Genomic DNA, 23,716 nt, shown 5'->3' with positions numbered 1-23,716 from the left:
CTATGCCCTGGGATAAACTTCTCATCACACCTAAAACACAGCCCCTTCGTTCGCTTCTCCTACAACTCTGTCTCCATCAAACACTGAAAATTTCCTCTCGATCTTGCTCCCACTCCTCGATCTCTAGATCGTTTTATCAGGCCGGTACAGGTGGCACTTTTGGTGCCAGAAAAATGGTCGTTGTCTGGTACGTAGCTCTTGGCTGACTGCTTTAACTTTCCTTTTCCAGAGACCTCTTATCATCCACCAATTGGGCTAGCTTTATGGTCTCCTCTAAGCCTCTTAGTCTCAACACCCTCACTGCATCCCTGATCTCCGGTCTCAAGCCCATTCATGAAGTTTCCTTCTAGCATCTCCAACAGTCTCCCCACATGACTGAAAAGGAACTCAAACTTCTATCGATACTATATCAAATTCCCTTCCTACACAAGAACGAAGAACTACTCATAGAAGTCTCCTTCTCGATTGGTTCAAAAACGTTCTAATAAGCAAGCCTTGAACTCTCCCCATGATCTGATCGAAGCACTCATGTCCCTTTATTGATACCATGCTAGAGCTTTTCCTTCCAAACCTAGAGAGACTGTCGTGAGCCTCTTTTCATCCGTCAACTCGTTCACTGCAAAATATCTCTCCACCCTATATATCCACACATGTGCATCTTCACCTTCAAACACTAGCATTTTTAGATTCATCACCCTCATATCTCCTCCTCCCCAATTCCCTCTTCCTTCTTTGGCTCCCCCTATGTAACAATTATGATAATCTCCCCCATGTCCCCTCTCATGTCTCCCTTTCTTCAACTTTAGCCCTCCTGAATTCTTCATCTCCATAAGTCCACATGCCATAACCTCCCTTCCCACCCCCCACCCCTCCCCCCATCCAATTCCTCTCCTCGAAAGTGGCTCAAAAGATTGTCACCTTTCCTCTTCTCCCAAGATTTCTACATCATGATCATCCCTCTTATTGAAGAAATTTGCATTTCCTCCTATCAGTGTTCTTGCCTTTGATGACGCCAATTGGACGTGAAGATCCAACACCTTCTTCATCGTCTCTTCTAGGTTGGAAAACTTATCCTCCTTTGATGAAATTCTTTCCTCAAATGTCGCTTTGAGTTGGCCCACTTCTCCTACAAATGCTCTTCCAAGGAATCAAATTTCTTTGCTGTCATAAGTCTCAAATCATGCTCTGATACCAATTTGATAGGTATATGATCTCCAACAAAGAGAAAACACAGTAGAATCAACGATAAAAATCCTTATTTCAACACAATGAACTAAGATACAAGTTGATCTACTATTTGAGAGAAAGATCGACTCTCCACAAACCCTAGGCACTGCTAGAAATAACTCCAAAGAAGACTACAACAAAAACACAATCACATCCTGGAAATAAAACAACCTAATTACCCTTAAATAAACCTTCATATTTCCCTCCCAAATGTGAATTCAAATCAGCACTATTTCCCTAAATAAAGCCTTCATAATTCCTTACCAAATCTAAATTCAAATTAGTCATCTTTTCCTAAATGAATTTTTTATAATTCCCTCTCAAATATGAATCTAAATCATCCCCATTTTCCTAAATAAACTTCCCTCTCATTTTAGTATTCTATGGTAAGTAATTAAAAATAAAATTATTCCCCTTTGAGCTCCTCTCTCTTCTTCGTTAATGCCCACCCCCCCCCCCCCCCCCCCCCCCCCCCCCCCCCCACCCCACCCCACCCCCCCCAATAGTGGAGCCCACCGGCTCAACTGCTGGTCCATCATTAGTATAGCAACTTAGTGTGGATTTTATAAAGCTTTTATCTTCTTTTAAGTTTTAAGGCAAAACATGGTCTTTGATAGTTTCAGAGTTTTTAAAACTCACCAAAAAAACTCAGTCAGAATGAGGTGACATTGTCAAGGGTAGACTCACTTTCTTCCTAGGGGATTCGGCTCTACTACAAGTCTTTTACCTAGGGGCCTGATTTGCCTAGAGGGAGTAGTCTTATCGCTCTTAAACTTGAACATGAGGTGAGACTATTTATAGGGATTAGTCTTATCAAATAAGCACGGTTAATAACCTGGGCAAAAGAAACACTTTAATTTAGTTACGACAGAAAGTTCACGTCTATTGAAAATTAAATAAAAAATCCTATAAGTGGAACAGCAACGAGCCCATGAGAAAAAACTGAAGACAAGTATAACTCTGGACATTTGAAGATAATGCCTCAAATAAATATTACATACCAGATAATTTTCTTGGAGTTGCAGCTCCAATACGCATGGGCCTGCTAGAACAATAAACTCCATTCATCTCAGTCATGGCAAGTGCTTTTTCATTGTCATTTCCAAATCTCACAAAACCATATCCTTTTGAGCGGCCAGTATTTGCATCAAAAACAACCTTGGCACCCTTTACAGATGAATATTTGCTGGAAAAAGTTTCTTGTAACAGAGTATCAGTAACATCTGGTGCTAAGTCCCCTACAAATATAGAGTGATCAGATGCAATATCGCAACGCCTATCACCCATGCTAAACGATGCCCAATTTAGCCGAAAAAGTTGGTCGCTGTTAGGCATCAAATTGCCTGTGAAGGTCTGAATTGCTTTCTCCGCTGCTGAATGACTAAAGAACTCTACAAAACCATATCCTTCTGACTTTCCAGTCTGCTTATTGCGTATCACTTTTATGGAGAAGACCTGCCAAAGATCGAGTTAGAGAAATAACAAGTACAAGGTATGGTTCAAATGAATTTTCTGATTATAAATATCAAAGATACAAAAAATGTGTCCATTTTCTCAATTATAAATCCATAAAATTTAATATTAATGAAACTTACATTCATTAAAGAGTTAATACTTTTATTCAAGAACAACAATTTTGCCACAATGCTTGTTACACATCATTTCAAATATCTTGAGTCTATTTTTCAGAGTGATGGTGAAATAGATGAATATATTATTAGTAGAATTCAAGTTGGATGGTTGAAGTTGATGAATGCATTAGGCTTGTTGTGTGATAGAACAGTCCCCCTCAAACTTAAGGAAAAATTCTATAAGATGGCGGTGAGACCTTTCAATGCTTTATGGTGGAGAATGTTGGCCATTAAAAGAGAAGCATGAAATTAAGTTACGTGTTGCAGAGATGAGGATGATTAGATGGATGAGTGCTTTATTCATAGAGACAGCATAAATGTGAAAAGGCTGGAGTAGCTCCAGTGAAAGATAAGATTAGAGAGAGTCGTCGTAAATGATTTGGTCACAAAAAACAATGGCTTTCCAATAACCCGGTTAGAAGAGTAGATGTATTAGATTAGGCTTATGTTACGAAAGGCAGAGGCATACCTTAAAAAACTTAGTTAGAAAATATTAGAAATGACCTTTCTTTATTAGATTTAAATGAGAATTTGACACTTGATAGGACACAATAGAGAAAAATGATTCATGTACCCAATCCCATGTAGTGGGATAAACATTGGATGTTGTTGTTGTCTGTTACACCTTTAATCATTTTAGGAAGGTTTACAACAATATTGAATCATGAAATTTTAAGTTGATCAATGAAAACATTTTACACACCATCCTCAAGAAAGGAGAAATTATTTTGTGCGGAGGCCGGATGACGAGAATCGTTTGGATTTGCTGCCCTTTTGCTGAGTATTTGTAAAAGGGCAACTAAAGCGCAACAAATATCCTACTAATTGAATATTTGTTATCATTTTGCTGCGCTTTTGTAAATACTCAGCAGAATGGCAGCAAAAGTGCAATTATGAATGCATATTTGCTGCCCTTTTGCTAATTATTTGCAAAAGCCCAAGAAAAGGGCAGCAAAACCGTAGCAAATCTGAACGGTTCTCGCCGTCTGGTCTCCGCTCATAATAATTTCTCCCAAGCAAGGCAATATCATCTGTCTGCTAATGAACAGACTGCTCAGAAAGATTATACCAGTGTCCTTTTGGCATCAACTTTAGCAATAGCAAAAAGGCCAAAATCATACTTTTCCAGCATCTAACACGCATTTCACAAAATTTACATTTTGGTAGAGAAACATGATGCATGCGTCTGAAGGAAAATCAAGCTCCAAAGCATGAAGATCAAGGAAAAATAAAACATGTATGGTAGAAGCACGATGACAATAAAATTTTTTTTTTTTTTTTTACATTTTCTTTTGGGACATTTAGGCCATTTAAGGCAAACTCACACACACAACGCATACACATAGACTCGAACCCTGGACCTCTTAGTTGAAAGCCTAAGCTCTCAACCAATAGGCCAAGGAGAGTTGTGTAGTTGACCAAAAGTATTGCATTATCCTTTTAAGCGATAAGGTTAATGTCACAATAAACTTCAATTAAAAAAGCACATATACCTTCGCCTTAATTTGTGTAATAAAGTCAGGATTACCCAATATTGTGAAAAAAATAAAAGTATTCCAAGCCAAGGGAGCCTAAAGGCACTTTGACGAGCCAACTCTCCCATGATGGTTATAATTATTATAAATCCATAACGAATTTAAAATATATACCATTATTGGGTCAAGCAAAGAAAGTCTTGTTCAACTGTTCTTGTCTTGATAGCAGCTCTGTTATGTTTATTTACACAAAAAAATATACATACATATATGCATGTGCACATGCATTTTTATATAGGCATGTGTCGTAACATATATATTATATAATTTATATATGACTTTCATATAGATTTTTTATTCGTGACAACTCATGATCCAAATAAAATATATGCTACTGACAGTAAATCAATCAAGCAATGTCAAATTCACCTCTATGATGGCTTCAATCAAAAAATTAATAAAAGAAGACTACCATCAAAATCAAACTCCCAATCAGAAAGATGCATGCTTTGAGCTTCTCACTCATGATGGATTCAATAGTCAAAATATTATAACTACTGTTGACCTCGCTTATCGCGTGCATCCTCTCGAGCGAATTTATATTCCTATTATCAAGCAAGATTTGAGCCCAATCGGGCTCGACTGTGCACAATCAACCTAATCGAACCCCATCAAATCAAATTTGATCCAAATCAGTGCTGATCCAAGTTCCATTTCATCAAATTGACTCGAACGATCGAACCAAATTGAACCCAAATTGTCCCAAATCGATTCAAATCTGGTTTGATTCAAACTCAATTTCAGCCCAATTAACTAAATCTGAGTTCAACAAAACTCCAATTGACTTTTAAATTAATTCAAATCACTTCCCAAATCAGGAAATGAGATCTAACGGCTATAATTAAACCAACAGTTACTACAGGTCCTTTTTCCCTTTTTCTACAGTTTTTTTTTTCTGCCGTAGTAGGGATTTGAGCGACAGAAGATCAAATTGAACAAAGCAACAATTGTGTTTTTGAAGCATATAGGGCAAAACCGAGAGCTTCTGTAGGGGGATTCCATTTTTTTTGGCTACAGGTTCCTGCTTCGTCCATGCATGTAGAGAGCATGCGGGGAGATATGAGCAAGGTTCTTCTCCTTGTGTGAGCCCGAGCCCCAGAGAAGAGGGGTGGTCATTTCTGCTTGTGTGCCTTCCCTTCAGCAGGAGCCGAGCACAGCAACTTGTCTCGCATGCGACCGGGGAAGAAAAGTCGAACGGAAGCTTCCCTACATGCGATCGATCCAGACCAGTCGAGCAACTGGAGTTCCTGTGCTCGAGACCCGGCCGAATCGAGCGATCATTTCACATTCCTGGGACGAATCTACGGGAGGATAAAAAACGAACGAGATCTGGTACCTCCTGTACGTACGACCTAATCTTGGCAAGAATAAGGGTGACTCGTGCATATGATCCGAACAGATCGAGGAAGTGGCCTGAGTGTTGAGCCCCTTGAGGAGTCTTTCTCGTACACCGTTGATGTTCGGCTAAGCGGAAAGTGAAGTGGAGAGTTGTGAGAACATTTGGAGGCAGACGATCTGCTGTAGGAACATTTTTCTCCCTCTCATACCATCTCTGGTGAGCTTGTGACAGTAAAATCAGCATTCAAGAGTGATCCAAACAACGGGAATGACATCCGAAGCACTTGGATAGCAAGCACATTCTTACTTCTTCTATCTCATCTTTTGAAGGCCAAAGGATACCCATTAGCACTGTGACTTGACCCGGCGAGGTAAAAACCCATAAAACTTATTAAAATCATTTGATCTTAGATCAAATGTTAATGCACATGCCTTCAAATATTGCAAGTTGTGTTTTCCCTTCTCTACACATGTCATGCCAAAATTGATGTGAGGTGTTGAACTTGCATTTGTTAGGGTTGTCATTCACCTAACATTTGCAAAGTATGTAAATATGCTCATCTAATTTTAAATATTGGTTAAGCTAATTTGGAATATCCTATGGACTCTCACAGACTCATAAGCTACACTCCATCCCATTTCAAAATTGTGTGAGCTTATTTATATAATATCCTAAATTAAATGAAGCATAAGATAGGGTTCTTAAACTTGCAACTTGTTCAAAATACATGCATATTTCTCTTTTAAGCATAAACCATGACAAAAATTACTTACAAGCATAGGAATATGCATGTGTTGTAGTTTATGAACTTTCACAAGATTTTGCAAGTGTTTGAAGATGAGTTTAATCAATTTGAAAAGCATCTAATTATTGTGAAACTTCTCATTGCCTTTTTGAAGTTTATGTTGCAAGTCTCACAAAGAGCATGGTTGATTAAATTCATGAGCAATGCATTGCAAAGTTGACATAGAGATGAATGAATGCTCTAACTTACCAAAATCCCTAAAATTAGAAACTCACCTCTATTCATTTGTTCCTTCATTTGCCCAAAATATATGAAGAATTCAACTTATTTTGAAAGATTTTAAGCACACATTATCATATATATTAATCATATTGCCATTAGTATCACTTGCATATAGAATGACAATTAACATCTTAGTTATAAATGCCCCAACTTCATTAGAAAACTGCATGTTTACCTATCTCATGCCTTTGATCATACTCTTCATGCAGTATCTTATTTATCTATCTTTTGATAGGAAATACTTGGATTTCCAAGTGTTTCTCACCAAAACCAAGTAGATCCAATGTAAAATTGCTGTCCACAGCAGAAAAACAGCCAAAAACAGTATGAAAGCAGGAAAAACTGCACAAAAATCCGAGAAAAGACTTGTATTTTACTAGTAGTTGCAAGGAAATAGCAAAGATACAATTGATCCTCAATTCGAGAGGAGGATCGATCTCTCCCAAATCTCTAGACGCCGCTAGAGCCCAAAGAAATCCTAGTTCTACGAGATCTCAAATTTCAGCCAAATTCCAGATGCCCAAACCCTAGGAAAACAAACTATTTAATGCATACAAATCAAAAGGAAATCCCTAAACAGTCCCTACATTCAAATTTCCCTCTCAAAACCCTCAAAAAAGCTTCCTAAAAAGCTCCCGTAGATCATGCGTGCGTGCGGCGCTTCCGCCCAGGCGAAAATAGTCGCCTGTTTCGCGACTCAACCGGTCCCGTGCGGACCGGCTGGACCGGTCCACTGGACCGGTCTAACAGTTAGTAGCATTGATCTGCATGTATTGTTTAATGTATAGATCATTACATACACCTTGCACCACACCAAAACTTTATCTTGATGGTCACTTATATTTATTATTGATCCACTTGCTTATAAATATTCTTTTGCTTTACTTGCCAAGGACTCATGTTGTGTTTCATGTTGGTTGACGAGTCATGTTTCCCCGGGCCTTTGAAGAGGCTCCTTCTTTGTGGGGCATACATACATGTCGAGGCTTGCTTCATGGTCAGATATAATTTCTACAACTTTGTTAAGACCATCTCTATTGTTGTGAACAAATTGGTAACACTTGCACACACCGTGGATTATTTTTTTTTACTTTCACTCAATGATATTTGGTAGGATTGTATTAGACATTAGTCATATGTTAGTGTACGAACAAAGCTTTGGCCTTGTTGGTCAAAGCTAGCCCCCCTCTATGAATCTTAAAGATCTTCATATAATCAACCAGGCCTGTAGTGTAGGACACTCATTTGTGCCATATGTATCACTGTTTTTAGCACGAAGCAGACCTCACTAGGATGATTTTTCTAGGTTTAGCTAATAAAACATTTAAGCAAATAAAAATCACATCTTAATGATTTTTTAGCCTTCAATTCTTGTTTTCATAAACATGATTAAGAATGTGAAAAGAAAAATAAAATTTGAACTCTAACATGTTATGTTGATTTGTGTATTAATTTTGTGTAGTGTGTCTCTCTAATAGGTGATATATTAGGCTCCATTGTTTCAACCTAGTCTAGGATCCCATGTTTGAGTTTCATTCGTCATATTAAAATTCCCATGATTAAATTTTTATATATGTATAGCTTTCATACTACCCATTTTGTCAATGAAACTTATAAGCTGAAAACCTCAAGCTGCGGGACTACGTGTCCTAAGGAGTCTTTGGTACTCACACCCTTTGTGATAACGCAACGAAGGAATTGACTAGATGTAGGTGTTAAGCTCCAAATCTTATAAAAAGAAATAGAAAACACCATTTAAAATATATTTTCAAATGCAACATATGGTGTTGGAAAAGAAAATGAACTTTAAGTCAAACCTTAGTGCCTTAATTTATGTTTGGTTCGTGTTTATTCTTTTTGCACCTTCTCCCTTAACTCGTGTGAGGTATATAGGCTGAAAACCTCGAGCTGCAGGGCTACGTGTCCTAGAAGGCTTTAGTCCTCATGCTCATTGTGACAATGCCATGTACTTCACAAGTGAAGGAGAAAAGAGTCTATAGATTTGCACAAATTATTCCCTTTTAGAATTTTAAAGCAACCATTAGGAGCCCAATCCAACTCTCTAACCACCCAAGTGTCAAACTTTAGATTCGATATAACCCTATTACATCATTATGTAGTGAGTGTTCCATCCTATTTCACCCTTTTAAAATTGATCAACTTTAGACATAGGAGGCTTAGGATTTTTGTGGTGGACAATAGGCTCATTTTAGTGTGTTTCCTACTGACCTTGTCTCGAGTCTTAGAGAACCAAGAAAAGACTAGCCAACCTGGTAGCCTTGTAATCACTCTAGCCTTAGTCAAGTGTAGGATTGAGGATGGGTCATTTGCCTCTCGATTCTTTACAAAACTAGCATAGGTTAAGGCCTATGTATTTGGGCTCTTTATAACTTAATGATCAAAATTATAACTCTAAAATTAAGTTGAAATTAATCCACTCAAAATAGCTAATCACTTAAAGAAAAATCTCTGGGCTAATAAATTAAACAATATAAATTTGACCTTGCAACTTGAAGCCTTCACCTAAATTAGAGTAGTTAGTTAACACTAACTTCACACACTCAGGTGCTACATATGACACATTTTTATAGGCATCCTAGGATAGGGAGGATAACATTTTTCAATTTCTCTATTTTTCACTTTGCACTTGTGAAGATGTGATGTTTTGTTTCTGGTTGTTTTATTTCTTATTTTATGGATTGATGAGTAAATATTTGCCCTTAAGTGGTTAGACTTTTTATAAAGATATCTTCTACAAGTGACCAAGTTCCCAATGAGCTCATAAAACTGTTATAATTATCATTATAAATGCGTTTACTAACAAGTACCGTGAAGATTATTAAGCCCTCGGGAATGTGGTCTAAGGACTAAGCCTAGATATGAATATAACGGTCTTATTATAACTGAGCTAATCTTTATTTCGCAGAGAACTTATATAATTTTATTGTTCATATGTAATTTAGTTAGGAAAGCTATATAGGTATGTAGGTCTTTTAAAAGGCAGGAGGCCAAACATGTGAAGAACGATCAAGACCCTACATACCTTTTTATTTTTATATAGTTTTAAGACTGAGTTGTAATTATGGTAGAGCTCAGCTACCTATTTTCTTTTTTCTTGGGTATATTAAACAACCTAGCTAAATTTCTAACCTCTTATTTATTATTTATTCATGGATGATTAGTGTGTTAACTTTGTTTGCGTACTAAAACTATATGATTTTCTTAGGTTTCTTTCACTATTATGCTTAGGGGTGGCTCGGACGAAGTCCTTACATTAGGCTCTTTGGATGTTAATTTTCTATAAAAAGTTAAATTTGTCTAATCAAGATAAAATAAATATAGGATTTAAAATCAACTAATATTTCAAAAATTAATTTATGACTACTCTTAAGTCAATCTTTTAAAGTAAAATTAATATTTCAAATCTAGACCACTTCATGGTGGCTACCGACTAGTTATAATTAGTCATACCCTTCATGTATAGCCTGAGTCAAACATGTAGATTTTATTTTATCACATAGAGGGATGGTCCACAATTGCATTAGCATAATATCATTCATGCTCAAGCCTGAGGCTAATTACTCTTCTATACCTCCCCACCACCCTTATATTTGTATAAAACTAGGTTGTATAGATTTAAAATGCTAGGTGAAGTTTTAGAGCAGAGTGATAAATCTAGGTCAGGGTTGTTTAGGTCCTTAGTGGGATTTAAATTATAAGTCTCATCATTGTCTTGCATTAGTTAGGTTGACGGCATTAGTACTAGGAGTACAATACGTCTTCTATAGAACTAGGATCAAAGGATGGTGTTATGAGTATATCGCTACATGTCTTATCATGGGTAAACTCCCCATTTTTGGGAGGCTATAAATCCCACATATCTACGTTACACTGATGATGTCCCTTCAATCTTTTTCTCATGCATGCTTTATTTGTGATGTATCCTCTCTTGATTTGTTCCCCTCATATCGATCAGATGATTGCATGATCTTTGAGTGTTGAATAGCCCATTGAGCCTATCTCATTTAGATTAAAAGAACCTAGGAATCCCACTATGCATAAAACTAAGAAGAGAATAAAATAGCATCCATAATCGATAGTATTCTTAGGTCAAGGCCTGGATGTAATTAATCACGAAGGCTTGCACTCGTGGGAACCGACACCACATCAAATAAACCCCACTCAAGCTGATATATCGAATGGGAAAATCTCATGACTATTGAATTATATATATATATATATATATATTATTATATAGTATATATATATAATATATATATATATAAATATATACATCTTTATCCATCGAAATGTGTAGTTAAAAAATATTATTTTTCATGAATAATAATATGTATAATTCCATATACTCTTTCATTGGCCTACTTGCGTGAAGTGTAAAGATTTGCGACTATTTTGTCCTACGGGATAGTGCGATCGTACCATTTGCATTCTAACCCTCGCGAAGCAGTTTCCCTTTTCGGAACCCCACAATAGAAGGAATATACTATCAAAATCAAGCTTCCAATCACAAAGATAAATGCTTTAAGCCTTTCCACTATAATGGGTATGATTATAATCAATCATAATTGAAGGGATTTCTTATTATAGAAATGCTCTTTCAAATTCCATGAAAAAAATATAGTTCAAACTCTTTTCCTTAGGAAGATGCATAATCAAGTAAATTATAGTCACACAAAACTCCATCAAATCTAAGCCTGCCTCCCTTTAAAAAAACAATAAGAAACAAAAAAATGTAAAAACCAAAAAATCAAGTAATAATTGATCATTTAATGTTCAAAGTAGCCATCCATTCATCACACACTTCAGTTTGCCAAAGACATCAAATTCAAGTCTAACCAAAGCTCACAAAAATTAATGTCATATCAAGTGTATCCATACAATGTCCCCAAATAATCTCGCATTGCATGTGCCCCATAACCAAGAGGTTCGCTTAGTTTTGATGGAGCCATCATATTACGTTAGCAACCTAAGCTTGGATGCTACTTAATAGCTAAGCTAATGAGTTGTAAACCATATGGTCACTCGACAGGCATTACGTCCTCTATCAATGACCTTAAAATTAGCACATTCAACAAGCTTTTATCGTAGGCCTATGAGATTTCCTTGAATGCCATAACTCATGATTGTTGAAAGGATCGAAAATCAATTAGTGTCAACTACCACTATTGATTAAGGAGATTGTAATCCACAATAACCTAGGAACATGAAAGTATGGGATTATAATCAAGTTCAACAAAAAATGTCCATCATCTGCACTGACCAAATAATGATATATCCTTTAACCAAAATAGATGTTTCTAAAGTATATTGATCTACAACAAGTTTCTAAGTAGAAATGAACTAGATAATGTCAGGCCTAACTTAGGGTTCTCTGCCCCTAGTACTTCCCTCTATAAATAGAAAATGTAAATGCTCTTCTAAGGCCATTCTATCTAAGAGGCACTTGCCTAAAAAGCCTTAAAAAAGTCCCATCATACTTAAGAGGTATTGGGGAGATTTCTAAACACTTTCCCCTCTTTTTCTTCTTTTATTTTAATATGATTTTATATCACGCGCCTTTGAATTTCCAAAGCTTTACTTTTCTATCCTTTTATGGTAGATTGCAAGCGCTTCAAGCTGAAGGTCTACTATAACAACTAAAACATGGTTATCTTCATGGATACAAAATTCTTGTTATGGAGATGTCATGGTGCTCAACCATAAGTTCATTTATGTTGAATATAGCTTGGTATTGTCGAGCGCAACCATTATACCCCAAACCCAATCAGTTTTACAAGAGGAAGCTTGAAAATATCTATGAATTGACACAATCAGTTCTAAAGAACATAGTTATAGACTCTCTAAGCGTTAGTTGCCTAGTGGGTATGGGTCCCCTCTCGAAGCTCCTCTTGACTCATCATTTTTGTCTTGTTAGGTAACATACTAGTGGGTATTTTTCATCCACTCTCAAACTCGAGCTTAAGGAAAATCATGCCCAAATTACCATTGATTTTCCTGCACTTAATTAAATCATTAAAAATTCTAAAATTCTAAAACTTTTTGGTGCCACTTCTCATTGAGTTATACATATAATAAAATTTTTAAATCCAACTTCCCAACACTTTGATTGTTGCATTTCTTGGTGCCAATTCTCAACTTTTTAAAATTCCTAAAAATGCTATTTTACTAATAAATTTGGTTGGGAGTTCCCCCTTATCAATATCTATCTCTAGTATGAATTTCAAATCCAAATTAAAAATTACAAAAAATTGGAAATTTTTAAAATAACCAAAATGCTTTAGCCCTATGTTTCGTCCAAATTCTAAAATATGCAAATTCAATATGGTCTATGATTTTTACCAAGTCACCAAAGGACATGGGAATCATATACATCTTCAACTCGACTACCATTACATATAAAATGCAACTCCTCTATGAGGAGGTTAAATTATCCCTCCATGACAATGCTAAACTAACTCCCCATGTCAAAACCTAAATGCTCTACCAACTAATAAAATCAAGTTCTACCCTCATATAGATAAAGTTAAATAAGACCCTGATAGGATTCCTCCTTTTCATTTTGATCAGGTCAACACAGTTGATGCCCACAAACATGTTAGAGCCCTCAAAGCAAATATGAAAAATTAAAAATGCAAAAACATTATTTAAACCATCCGAAATGAGGTTAAATTATAGCTCCACAATCAACCAAATATAGACAGAATTTTCTACCATTAAACAAGATCCTAGATCTAAAATCTTAGCGGTCACCCTTTTTTCCCAAATGCTACCTACACCTAAATCAAACACAAAAACCTCCAATGGAGTTCGCATGTACACAAGTTATCAAAATTACAATCCAAATCCAAAGCTCGCAACCAACACAATACATAAGTCTAAGGAGCCACAAATCAAAATTAAAACCATTATTCCCAAAGGGTCGCCTCCCTTTGAGTGCATCAAGTTCAAGGAATTCCTAAAAGTCCAAAGCAAGAAAAGCCTACCTAAATCCATTCCTGATGATGGGTAAACTATAAGCTAATCATAATAAGAAGAAACAATAACTCTACCAAATAAGTACTATGCTACCATGTTGTAATAAATGCTCCCATAAAGCTCTTATTCCGTAATGATGGTCATGATGAAGTCAAAATCTAAAATAAAGGTAATTATAGCCATTAACCCAATCAATTCTCAAGATTCTTGTCCTAGGAGTTAGTGTTTAAAATCTCAAACTTCCAAAAGCATTAGTCCCCAATACTTTCAACCCTTGGCTACCCAATATAATAAAATACCCCTTACAAAAAAATGTAAAGAGCAAAAATTAACAAAAAATACCAAAAAGATGTCCCAAATATTAAAATATTAAAATCCATTAAAATATATAAAAAGTATAAAAATACAAAATAATTTATCATTTTATCCTTAGGGAAAAACTAAACCTTCCACGCTAAGATGATTTCAAGAGCCAAACTTAAATTGACCAAAGCTCACAACAGAGCAAGTGTCAAATTAAATATTGTCAAACAAACCTAGTTCAAAATTTAATGCCAATAGGGACACAACAAATATACTCTAACCAAATGATTATTCAAAAAATTGACTTTATCATAGCACAATTATGATAAATGTCCTAAGATTGAATGGTTAGCCTAAAATCAACATTATTACATCACGATTTCTATGAATGTTTGCATGTTCCCCAAAGAGATGTAGAATTTGGTAAGGTTAAATAGAAGTTGATGAGTTAAGGTTCACCTTCGAGATTTCATCAGTGATAGATAACTAATAAGGAATCATGGATGTAAATATATTCATTTTCGATGTTCTATTTTTCATCCTTAGCTTGAATTATCATTGTCTTTTATTTCCTTTTTCAAATTGACTTGAGAAGTGAAGGAAATGAAAAAGGAAGAAGCTTGAGATATTGAGGCAGGAGGGAAGGTCTCGGTTATTGTAGGAAACAAATAATTCCTTAAAATGGAAGATTAAGGTAGTTGTATTATCGATCGAGGAAGGTTGAAGAAAGAGAGAGAGAGAGAGAGAGAGGATTTAAGAGAAATATCTTAATTCAATATATGATATTGAAAATTTATTTATTTACATACATAAGTTATCTTAAATCAATGGAAATATCTTAATTATGTACCCAATCTATTGAAATAGGCATTGTAATTAAAATCCCTAGTTCAATTTGAGATCAAATGAAAACAACTATTTGAAATTTAAAATGAAATTATCCAAAAAAAAAACTATTCAAATAATAAAATAAATACAATTTGTGTTCATAAATTTGTCTAATATGTTCAAACTAGAATTGGTTTTAGCCATAAGTTTGAGTTTTAATTTAGGTGTTACATCACAAACTTAGCTTTAACTAACAAAAGATCAAGCTATAGCCTCTAGGTCTATCTTTTCTCAAGATTAAACTAAATCCATTTAAGCCAAACTTAAGCCAGAGTAAAATCGGTTCAACATTGATCATTAATAATTTTCCCTAAACATCTAAAAGCCACTAAGGCTAGCACCTCAATATATGAAACAAAAAAAAAAGCATTGCTAAGCAAAAATGCCTAACAAGCTACATTTATTAATCATCACCTACAAACTGTAATATGAACAAAATATATCGCTTAAATGTAAAAATATATATTTAAGCCAAAACAATAGTATAAGGTTCATGCATAATATAGATTCCCTACTTGGAATCCAAAAAATTTAACCACTAAATGATCATGGTGTAATTATTGAAAAAAGGAATTTCAAAGTTCAGTCTGATGACATAATATAGTAGATGTCAGAGAGAACATCGAAGGCTTATAGAGTTAGCTAGGCTGATTCCTTTTGAACTGAGAACTCATGGGTTCACATCAGGTAACATCTTTACAAAAAATTCCCTGCATGCATGAGCTATGGCTTTCTTTAATCCAATGTCCAGACCCATCCTCCAAAATTCTCAACAAATACTAACTAATAAGGCCAATAATTAAATAGAAGCCAAAAATGGGTTGATCTCCTACGGCTAATTTAAAAGTTTATGTGAAAATTTTAGGAAGAATAAGCGTTTATCACTAAGAATATAGATTTCTATAATCATAAAGAATGTCTAACTGAATGAAAATTGCATATAACTTTGAAAGTTACAAAGATAATGTTATCCCAAGAAATAATGTTTGATTTTAGGAGTGTCTCCCCTTCCACATAAACAAGCAACAAAATTTAATTCCATGGCAGAACACAAAATATATCACATTAGATACTAGAACTTACTTTTAGTTCAGATCAATGAAATAACAGAGCATATAACAAGAAAATAAAATGTCTTCTATGTCTCTTAAAAAGCCTACAAGCTCACTAGATCTAAATACTAACGAAATTCAATAGACAAAAGGAAATTTCAAGTTCTCTTTTGAGAAGTATCCCTTTTCAGAATCAGAGCACCGCTTCATCAATGCCAGCTCCAAATACCAAAGTCTCTCCATCAAATTTACAATCAAATAAACATACTATTTTCCCATTGACACAAATGAAAACATCACAACAATAGACGAAAGTAGCATTGAATACAAGGAGAGCAGAAATCCAGACCTCGCCGGTATGTCCAAAGCAACTATGCAGATAATTCTCATCCATCCAGTACTGGAGATCTCCCACCCAGATCGTCTTGTTCTCCTCGCCGCTGCTTCTCCCTTGAGCTGGCGGCGGAAGCATCGGCTGGTGGTAACCGAAGAAGGGCGGCGGGGTAAACGGCAGCGGCGGTGGTGGCGCCATCGGGTGCGGCATCATCAACGTCGCCGGAGGGTACTGCATCGCGGGTTCCGTGGCTTCTGGAGGCGATAGTGGTGATTGTGCGGTGAGGAGAATAGAGAGGATGAAGATAGGAGGCGGGGGCGGGGAGCCGGCAGTTGAGGGAAGGTTTGCAAGTTGCAACTTGCAGGAGGGGTGGAAGGAGTTTTATAGGTGAGGCGGCTTCGAGGTGAGGTTTGACAACAGCCGTCCGATGAGGGCTGCGACGTGCAGCAGACGGCCTTGATGGACGGATCTACGGCTTTTGCGTCGTTTCTTTCACTGGTGGAAGCGAGCAAATTGTGGGCTGGATATGCAATATAATACGTTTGGAGAAAAAAATAGGGTCAGAATATTCTTTACTTAAATTGGGTAAGAATGTTCTAATCAAATATTTACCACAAATAATTTTAAAAATTTACATGTGTTATAAATTTGGTTTTATGTTCCTTGAAAATTTTATGACTCATGATAAAAAATGTTTCTTATTATTGCATCCTGGAGTATTCGGCGGCGGTAGAGAAATATATAGTTTAATGTCTTAGCATTGTACGAAGATCCAGCACACCAGCAGATAAGAGAGAGAGAGAGTAGCGTTCATAAGAGACACTAGAATTTTTACGTGGAAGCCTCGGAAAAGGGGGGAAAAATCACTGGACCTAGTCCAGTTTGAATGAATCCACTAGTATTTACAGTCGATTACAAATGAGGCCCTTCTTAGAGAGAAGGCCTTGGCTTGATGTTACAAATGTGCCTCATATAGAGCACATTATAAGGTGGGAGTTACAATAATCAACATAAACATGTTTGTTTGGTTGGAAGGGCCATAGTCAGCACGAGATAAAGGTCTGAAAGATCGTAGTTGGCAGGAGACTGTGGTCAGAAAGACCGTTGTCTGGTGATGGAGGTCGGAAGGATCATAATCGGCAGGAGATGAGGGTCCAAAAGACCTTAGTAGGCAAGAGACATGGGTCAGAAAGATCGTAGTTGGTAGGAGACTGGGGTTAGAAAGACCGTTGTCTGGCGATGTAGGTTTGAAGAACCATAATAGGTGTTGGAGGTCGGAAGGACCATAGTCGACGGGCGATAATAGTAGGGTGGTACTTTGGTAGAACTCTGGGAATCAGGTGGTGGCCTAATAGAAGTTTGTGCCTCAAGTGGTGGTCCGGAAGAAGTCCGGGCCTCAGGTGGTGGTTCGGTGGAAGTCCAGGCCTCAAGTAGTGGTCTGGCGGAAGTTCGGGCCTCAGGCGGTGGTTCGACGGAAGTGAGGGCCTCATGTGATGGTCCAACGGATCAAATACGTCAGGCAGTGTTCCGACGGAGGTGAGGGCCTCAAGTGGGGGTCTGGCTGAGCAACGACGTTAGGCGGTGGTTTAGTGGAGCAACGACGTCAGGGGGTGGTCCGACGGAGGTCAGGGCCTCAAGTGGTGGTCCGGCAGAGCAATGACATCAGGAGGTGATCCGGCAAAGTTCAGGGCCTCAAGTGGAGGTCCGGTGGAGCAACGACGTCAGGCGATGGTCCGGTGGAGGTGAGGGCCTCAAGTGGTGGTTCGTCGGAGCTCAGGGTCTTAATTGGTGGTCCGGTGAGGTGACGACGTTAGGTGGTGGTCCGGTTGAAGTCCGGGCCTCAAGTGGTGGTCCGGTGGAGGTGATGGCCTCAAGTGGTGGTCCAGCAGAGCAACGATGTCAGGCAGTGGTCCGACGGATGTGAGGGCCTCAAGTGGTGGTCCGGCGGAGCAACGACATCAGGCGGTAGTCCGATGGAGGTGAGGGCCTCAAGTGGTGGTCCGACGGAAGTCCGACGGTGGTCGAGGGAGCTTCTTCCTTCTTCTTTTCTTGCTTCGATCCCCTCTCAAGAGAAATGAAAGGTCTATTTATAAATTTTTGGAGTGGCATGACCCGTAAATAGGTGAGAGATCAAGGGCAAATGGGGAGTGGTTGAATGGACGGCCGATATTGAATCCCTTGATTATGGGCAGCTTGTCAGACATTTAAAGGTTTTAGTGATGTCGGAATTCAATGATCCTGAGCTCGTTGGATTCGTCTCGTTGAGCCGCTCAATTCAACTATAATCACATAATGTTTGGAAACCATTTGATAATCCAAATTGTGGTTTGAACCTTTCAACAGGGCTTCGGGTCCATGATTTGGACTCAGTTGAGCTCGGATTGAGTCGAATTTGGTGTCGTTGGGTTCATATTTCCAAGATGTTCAGTTTGACTATATGTTTGCTAAAATTCGAGTTCGGATGTTTCCAATTTTAATTTCTGAAGTTTCCAACTTGATTTTGCATCGAGATTTGTGCCCATCAAGATAATTTTTTGATGATGTATCACTTATAAAAATATTTTGTATCTTAAGCTTCGTTTGGGACGACTTTCTTATTGCTTTGTAAAAATATTTTTTACTTTTAATACAAAAATCTCTTGAAAGTAGGAAATAAATATTAATTTAAAACTGTCTCAGATAAAGCCTAAGTTGTAATGTTTCATTTATATTTTTATTGAAAGTTGGGCTGCGGTTGCTTAAATAGTTACTTCTTTCATTGTCTTTTCATTAGTTGGTATAGATTCTTAAGTAGGAGTGTCAATTTTTGACACGACCCGAAATCCGATCCGAATCCGACCAAGAAAAATCTGGGTTCAGGTCGACCCGTTTGTGAAACGGGTTGGGTTCGGATTCAATAAACTGACCCGTTTCAAAAAAAAAACGGGTCGGGTTCAGGTTGACCCGGCAACCCGAAATTGACCCGAAATTTCTTTGCCCGGATCTGCTGCCCGCCCTGCCCCAAGCGTCAGCTGTCAAGTCGCGTGAGTCCTGAACTCCGAAACGACCAGCCTCACGCCTCCCGAACGGCCGAACCCGAAGTCTCGCGGTGCGCGTCCCGATTCCGAACGGCCAGTCGCGTCACTGGTGAGTCTCGCGGTGCGTGTCCCGAACGGCAGAACCGGCGAACCCGAAGCATCACGTCGTCGAGTCACGTCACTGGATGCTGGCTGCCTGGCTCGGGCCGCTGAGCGTTGCGTGCTGCACTAAGAGCTTATATTCCTAACTTGGAAGTTACTAGAAAGATTACATTCGATTTATAATAATTTGAATGCTAGTATTGGCATGACACCATATGAAGCTATTTAAAATAGAAAATACAAATATATTTTCTGTTGATTTGAGGTTGACGAGACTGAAATATTAGGATCATAATTAATTAATCGGGCCGCCAAGAAGATTCATCAAATCTAAGAATAAGGTTTCAACCCTAAGCATAAATAATAGACAACATTTAAGATTGGAGATCGGCGAGAATAAGTTTAACAAAATGGGAGACTGAAGAAGAGATTAATATTAAGTACTTACTACTATTTCAGAACTAAGATATGATTTTAAAGATTATAGAGAATATGAGAACCAATTTAATTTAATGACCAAGAACTAAATGACTACCCCAACTTCTCATGTGAAAAGCCTTCACCCTCCTCTTCTTTTATAATCATTATGAGGATCTTGCTCCCCATTAGTGCCTCAACTCATGCTTTTAAGACTAATAATTTGGCGAGGCGTACGTCACATACCCTTTGATTCATAATCTAAGAACAAGAAGGCTCTTCATTTGGGACAGCTTTCTTATTGCCTTTTAAAATCGTTTTTTAGCACAAAAATTTCTAATTCAAGACATTTTTGTATTAGAAAGTTGTTTTAGAAAACAACAAAAAACTGTCCCAAAAGAAGCCGAAATCTCACCATCATTCTTTTTACTCATGTTGCAAATCCTTTTCTCCTCATAGCTAACAACCTCAAACATTAGTTATTACATTAATCAAATACCTAAGTTTAAGTTGTTGGCCATTATTTATATTTTTATTAGATTTTGGGTGGTTATTTCTTATATAGTTTTTTTTTTTTTCATTCATTAGTTATTTTTATCTCCATGTTCAATTATTGCTAAAGATTATATTGATGTAGTTAAATTTTATTTTGTTATACTTGTGCTTTTATGTTCTTGTTACAATTATTAATATATAAAATATTCTTATCTTTAATGTAAAACAACATTAATTGATCATAATTGTTGAGATTAATTATCTCGTGAGTTAGGATTGATTTGTTCATCATATCTGTATCACCGAGGTGCACCGCCTTTCAGACTTTGGGTGTGATATTTTTGATGGGAATTGGATTAGGATATCTTTTATGGGTACATGTTTGAGTTACCTTATTATTCATAGAGATGTCTATTCTAATCATACCAATAAAAAGATATTAGTCATTTATTATATTGAAAATTTTGACTAATGACATTATTATATTGAATATGAGGTGCAAAGATATAACATCAATCTTTGTTGAATTTTATACTATGACAAATTGAATGAGTTGTTAAAGATCAATGTAAAAGTAGGCCTTTTTATTAGCCTTTTTTTCTTAAAAGTAGGCCAAAAAGAGTCACTACACAATTTATTATTCCATTATTATATATAACTCTAACATTTAAGCAATAGTTATTATTATAATTATTATTCAAATAAAAAAATCACAGTTTATTATTTTGTTATAGCTTGAATATTATGACTAATATGCTTTTTTTTTTCTTTCAGTTAATGTATTTTAGAAATGGGATATAGACACTAGTTATTCACATATAACTAACTCATATAAATTGATAAATATTTTTTTTAAAGAAAATTCTCTTGTGGTGTAAATAGATGATAGAAGGGGTTTTGTTTATAACAATCATGAAACATCTAATGATAGGTACTTAGCATAGAATAGTTTATATGCTCTCCCTTCGAATGTTAAGTACATGATATATGTGAAACTTTTTTTGATGAATGATAATTTTCGTATGTTAAGTCTTTTATGATATTGTAAGTCTCTATGAAAAGCTAGTTAAATATTTTAAAAATATTTATGTAGAATGTATATGCTAAGCTTCAAACTTTTATTCGTTTATCCGTTCTTCCCTGATACTCCAAGCTCCTAGGTTTAGGATTCGTTTGGGACGGCTTTCCCAAACGAAGCTTTAATCTTGACATAAAAAGCCCTCCCTTGAACAAGGGATATCATAATAAAACTTTTACTCTCCTCTATATAAGAGGAACCTTATCAGTGATGGTGCTTTTAATCATCACTGAAGGATTGCATTTAGTTTATGAAAAAGTAAATTTTTGTATATGTAAAAGTAAATTAACGAGAAATCTCCCCAGATACATGAAGAGTTTTAAAATGAGACGATCTATCTTTTATCGAATCTCACTTGCGGAGACCTTCAAAAAAATAAAAAATAAAAAATTTAGATCCCAACTTCCTTATGTTCTACCATGCATTAAGAATTATTATTTAGAGGACATTCAAGCATACTTCTCACCATTAAGTTGAGGTGTTTTATCCATCTCAATTTCTTGAACACTTAGGCTTCGTTTGGGGCGGTTTTTTACTGCTTCTTAAAGCAGCTTTTTAGTACAAAAATTAAAATTTTTGTACTAGAAAACTGCTTTAAGAAGCAGTGAGAAAGCCGTCCCAAACGAAGCCTTACTCTTCAACACTACTAAGTCCACTCGCCTAGATCATGTTGTCCATCAAACATGCAAACCCCAAACAATGATGAAAATTTTGCTCTTGCAAAAAGTTGATGACATCCTCTTAATGTCCTTTTAAATAAACCCTAATGCCCAATGTAATTATCGTAATCTACTTAGGCTTTAATATAATCTCAACTCTTGATGTAGATCCTACATTATTTACTGTCAAGTTTGTCCATCGTTTGACTCTGTTTTGCGTTCCTACACAGTGTCTCTAAGTTGCATTCTCAAACACTCTAAAAAAACTTCTTAGGAATCTTCTCTAAATTATCTACAAGTATTGTCTTCTTATGGAAAATTTTTTTTGTGCCGATCTCAGACGGCATTCGGAGATCAATCAGAATGTGTCACGTCATTTTTTTGCTCGGTACCGTTTTGTGTCGGGTGACGTTGTGTGTTCTAGTTGATCTTTGGACCGTCCGGTGTATGCACAGAATAATTTCTCCTTCTTGGGGTAAATTCTTAGGATTAATTTCTCATTCTAGAAAGATCATTTTCTATCCCATCTAGAGGTGCAACCGAGTCAAGCCGGCTCACAAGCGGGCTTGAGCTCGACGAGTCGAGCTTATCGAGCTCACGAGTTGAGCTCGAACACGATTTCGAGCTCGACTGTTTATCGAGCTTGAGCTCGAACTACACACTGCTCGACTCGCGAGCTCGTCCAGCAACTCGCGGATGATCTCGCTAGTGGGAAAATACAATCGGCGGGAAAATGAAAGCATGCGGATGTTGGCGACGGGAGAACCTGTCACGACGGACGAACGCAAGTCGCAAGATGGCATCGCCGGTTGAAACGGAGAAGCTCAAATTGTCGCTCGCATCACCTGTTGCAATAGAAGCTGGCGTCACCAGTTGAAACGGAGAAGCTCGAATTGTCGTTGGCGTCGCCTGTTGCAAGTTGTAAAGGAAGCTAACATCGCCATTTGAAACGAAGAAGCTCGAGTTGTCGCTGGTGTCGTCGGTTGCAACGGAAGCTAGCGTCTCCAGTTGAGCCGGAGAAGCTAGCGACGACAAAAACCTGGCGACAACGTTGGCACTAGCGAGTGGCGACGGACGTTGTGACGACGGATGGACTAGGCGCAAATTGTCACTCGAGCAGCTGAACGAGCTTTTTTCCTCCCTCAAGTCGAGCTAGATTCAAACACTCTCTGACTCGAGCTCACTCTCTGACTCGAGCTCGGCTCGAGTCGTTTTCAGCCATAATCCCATCCATCCTCATTGCTTAGTATCTTCTTAAGCAAACCCCCAACGCCTCACTTAATGTCATTAAATGTGAAATCTCACCAAATACAAGTAATCTTACAAAACGTTAATGATCGTATTAATTTCCAAGCTTGGAAAATTGTTACCTTAGGTTGATTAGTGCGTTTCATTAGTAGAACGTAATAGATTATTTCAAATTCCTAAGCTCACATGCTCATCTAGTATGCAAAGATGTTAGGAATCACTAACTTTTAAGGTTTTTCATATGCAACTCACCTTGGTCTATTTGTTTGGAGCTCTATAAAGACAAAGAAAAAGGAAAGAGGACAGACGTCCTAGAGAGAGCAGACAGGGATGAGAGATAGGAAAGTAAAGATGTGTTTCATTAAACT

The 23,716-nt window shown here is 37.1% G+C and overlaps 1 protein-coding gene across 1 annotated transcript in view; it reads right to left on the bottom strand.

Moving 5' to 3' along the window:
• LOC110115671 (polyadenylate-binding protein RBP47) overlaps positions 1-16,809 on the bottom strand; it is a 36,099-nt gene extending 19,290 nt beyond the window's left edge. The window contains exons 1-2 of the mRNA XM_020848978.2: positions 16,348-16,809; positions 2,229-2,682 (exon numbers count right to left, since the gene is read on the bottom strand). Of these exons, the coding sequence (XP_020704637.1) occupies positions 2,229-2,682; positions 16,348-16,569 (676 nt within the window). The 5' untranslated portion in view covers positions 16,570-16,809. The remainder of the gene's footprint in view (positions 1-2,228; positions 2,683-16,347) is intronic.
• Positions 16,810-23,716: the final 6,907 nt, after the last annotated feature.

This window comes from Dendrobium catenatum, unplaced genomic scaffold, assembly GCF_001605985.2.
Source record: "Dendrobium catenatum unplaced genomic scaffold, ASM160598v2 fragScaff_scaffold_67, whole genome shotgun sequence".
NCBI lineage: Eukaryota > Viridiplantae > Streptophyta > Magnoliopsida > Asparagales > Orchidaceae > Dendrobium > Dendrobium catenatum.
The sequence above is the reverse complement of the archived record's forward strand: the minus strand, read 5'-3'. Positions and strand labels throughout refer to the sequence as shown.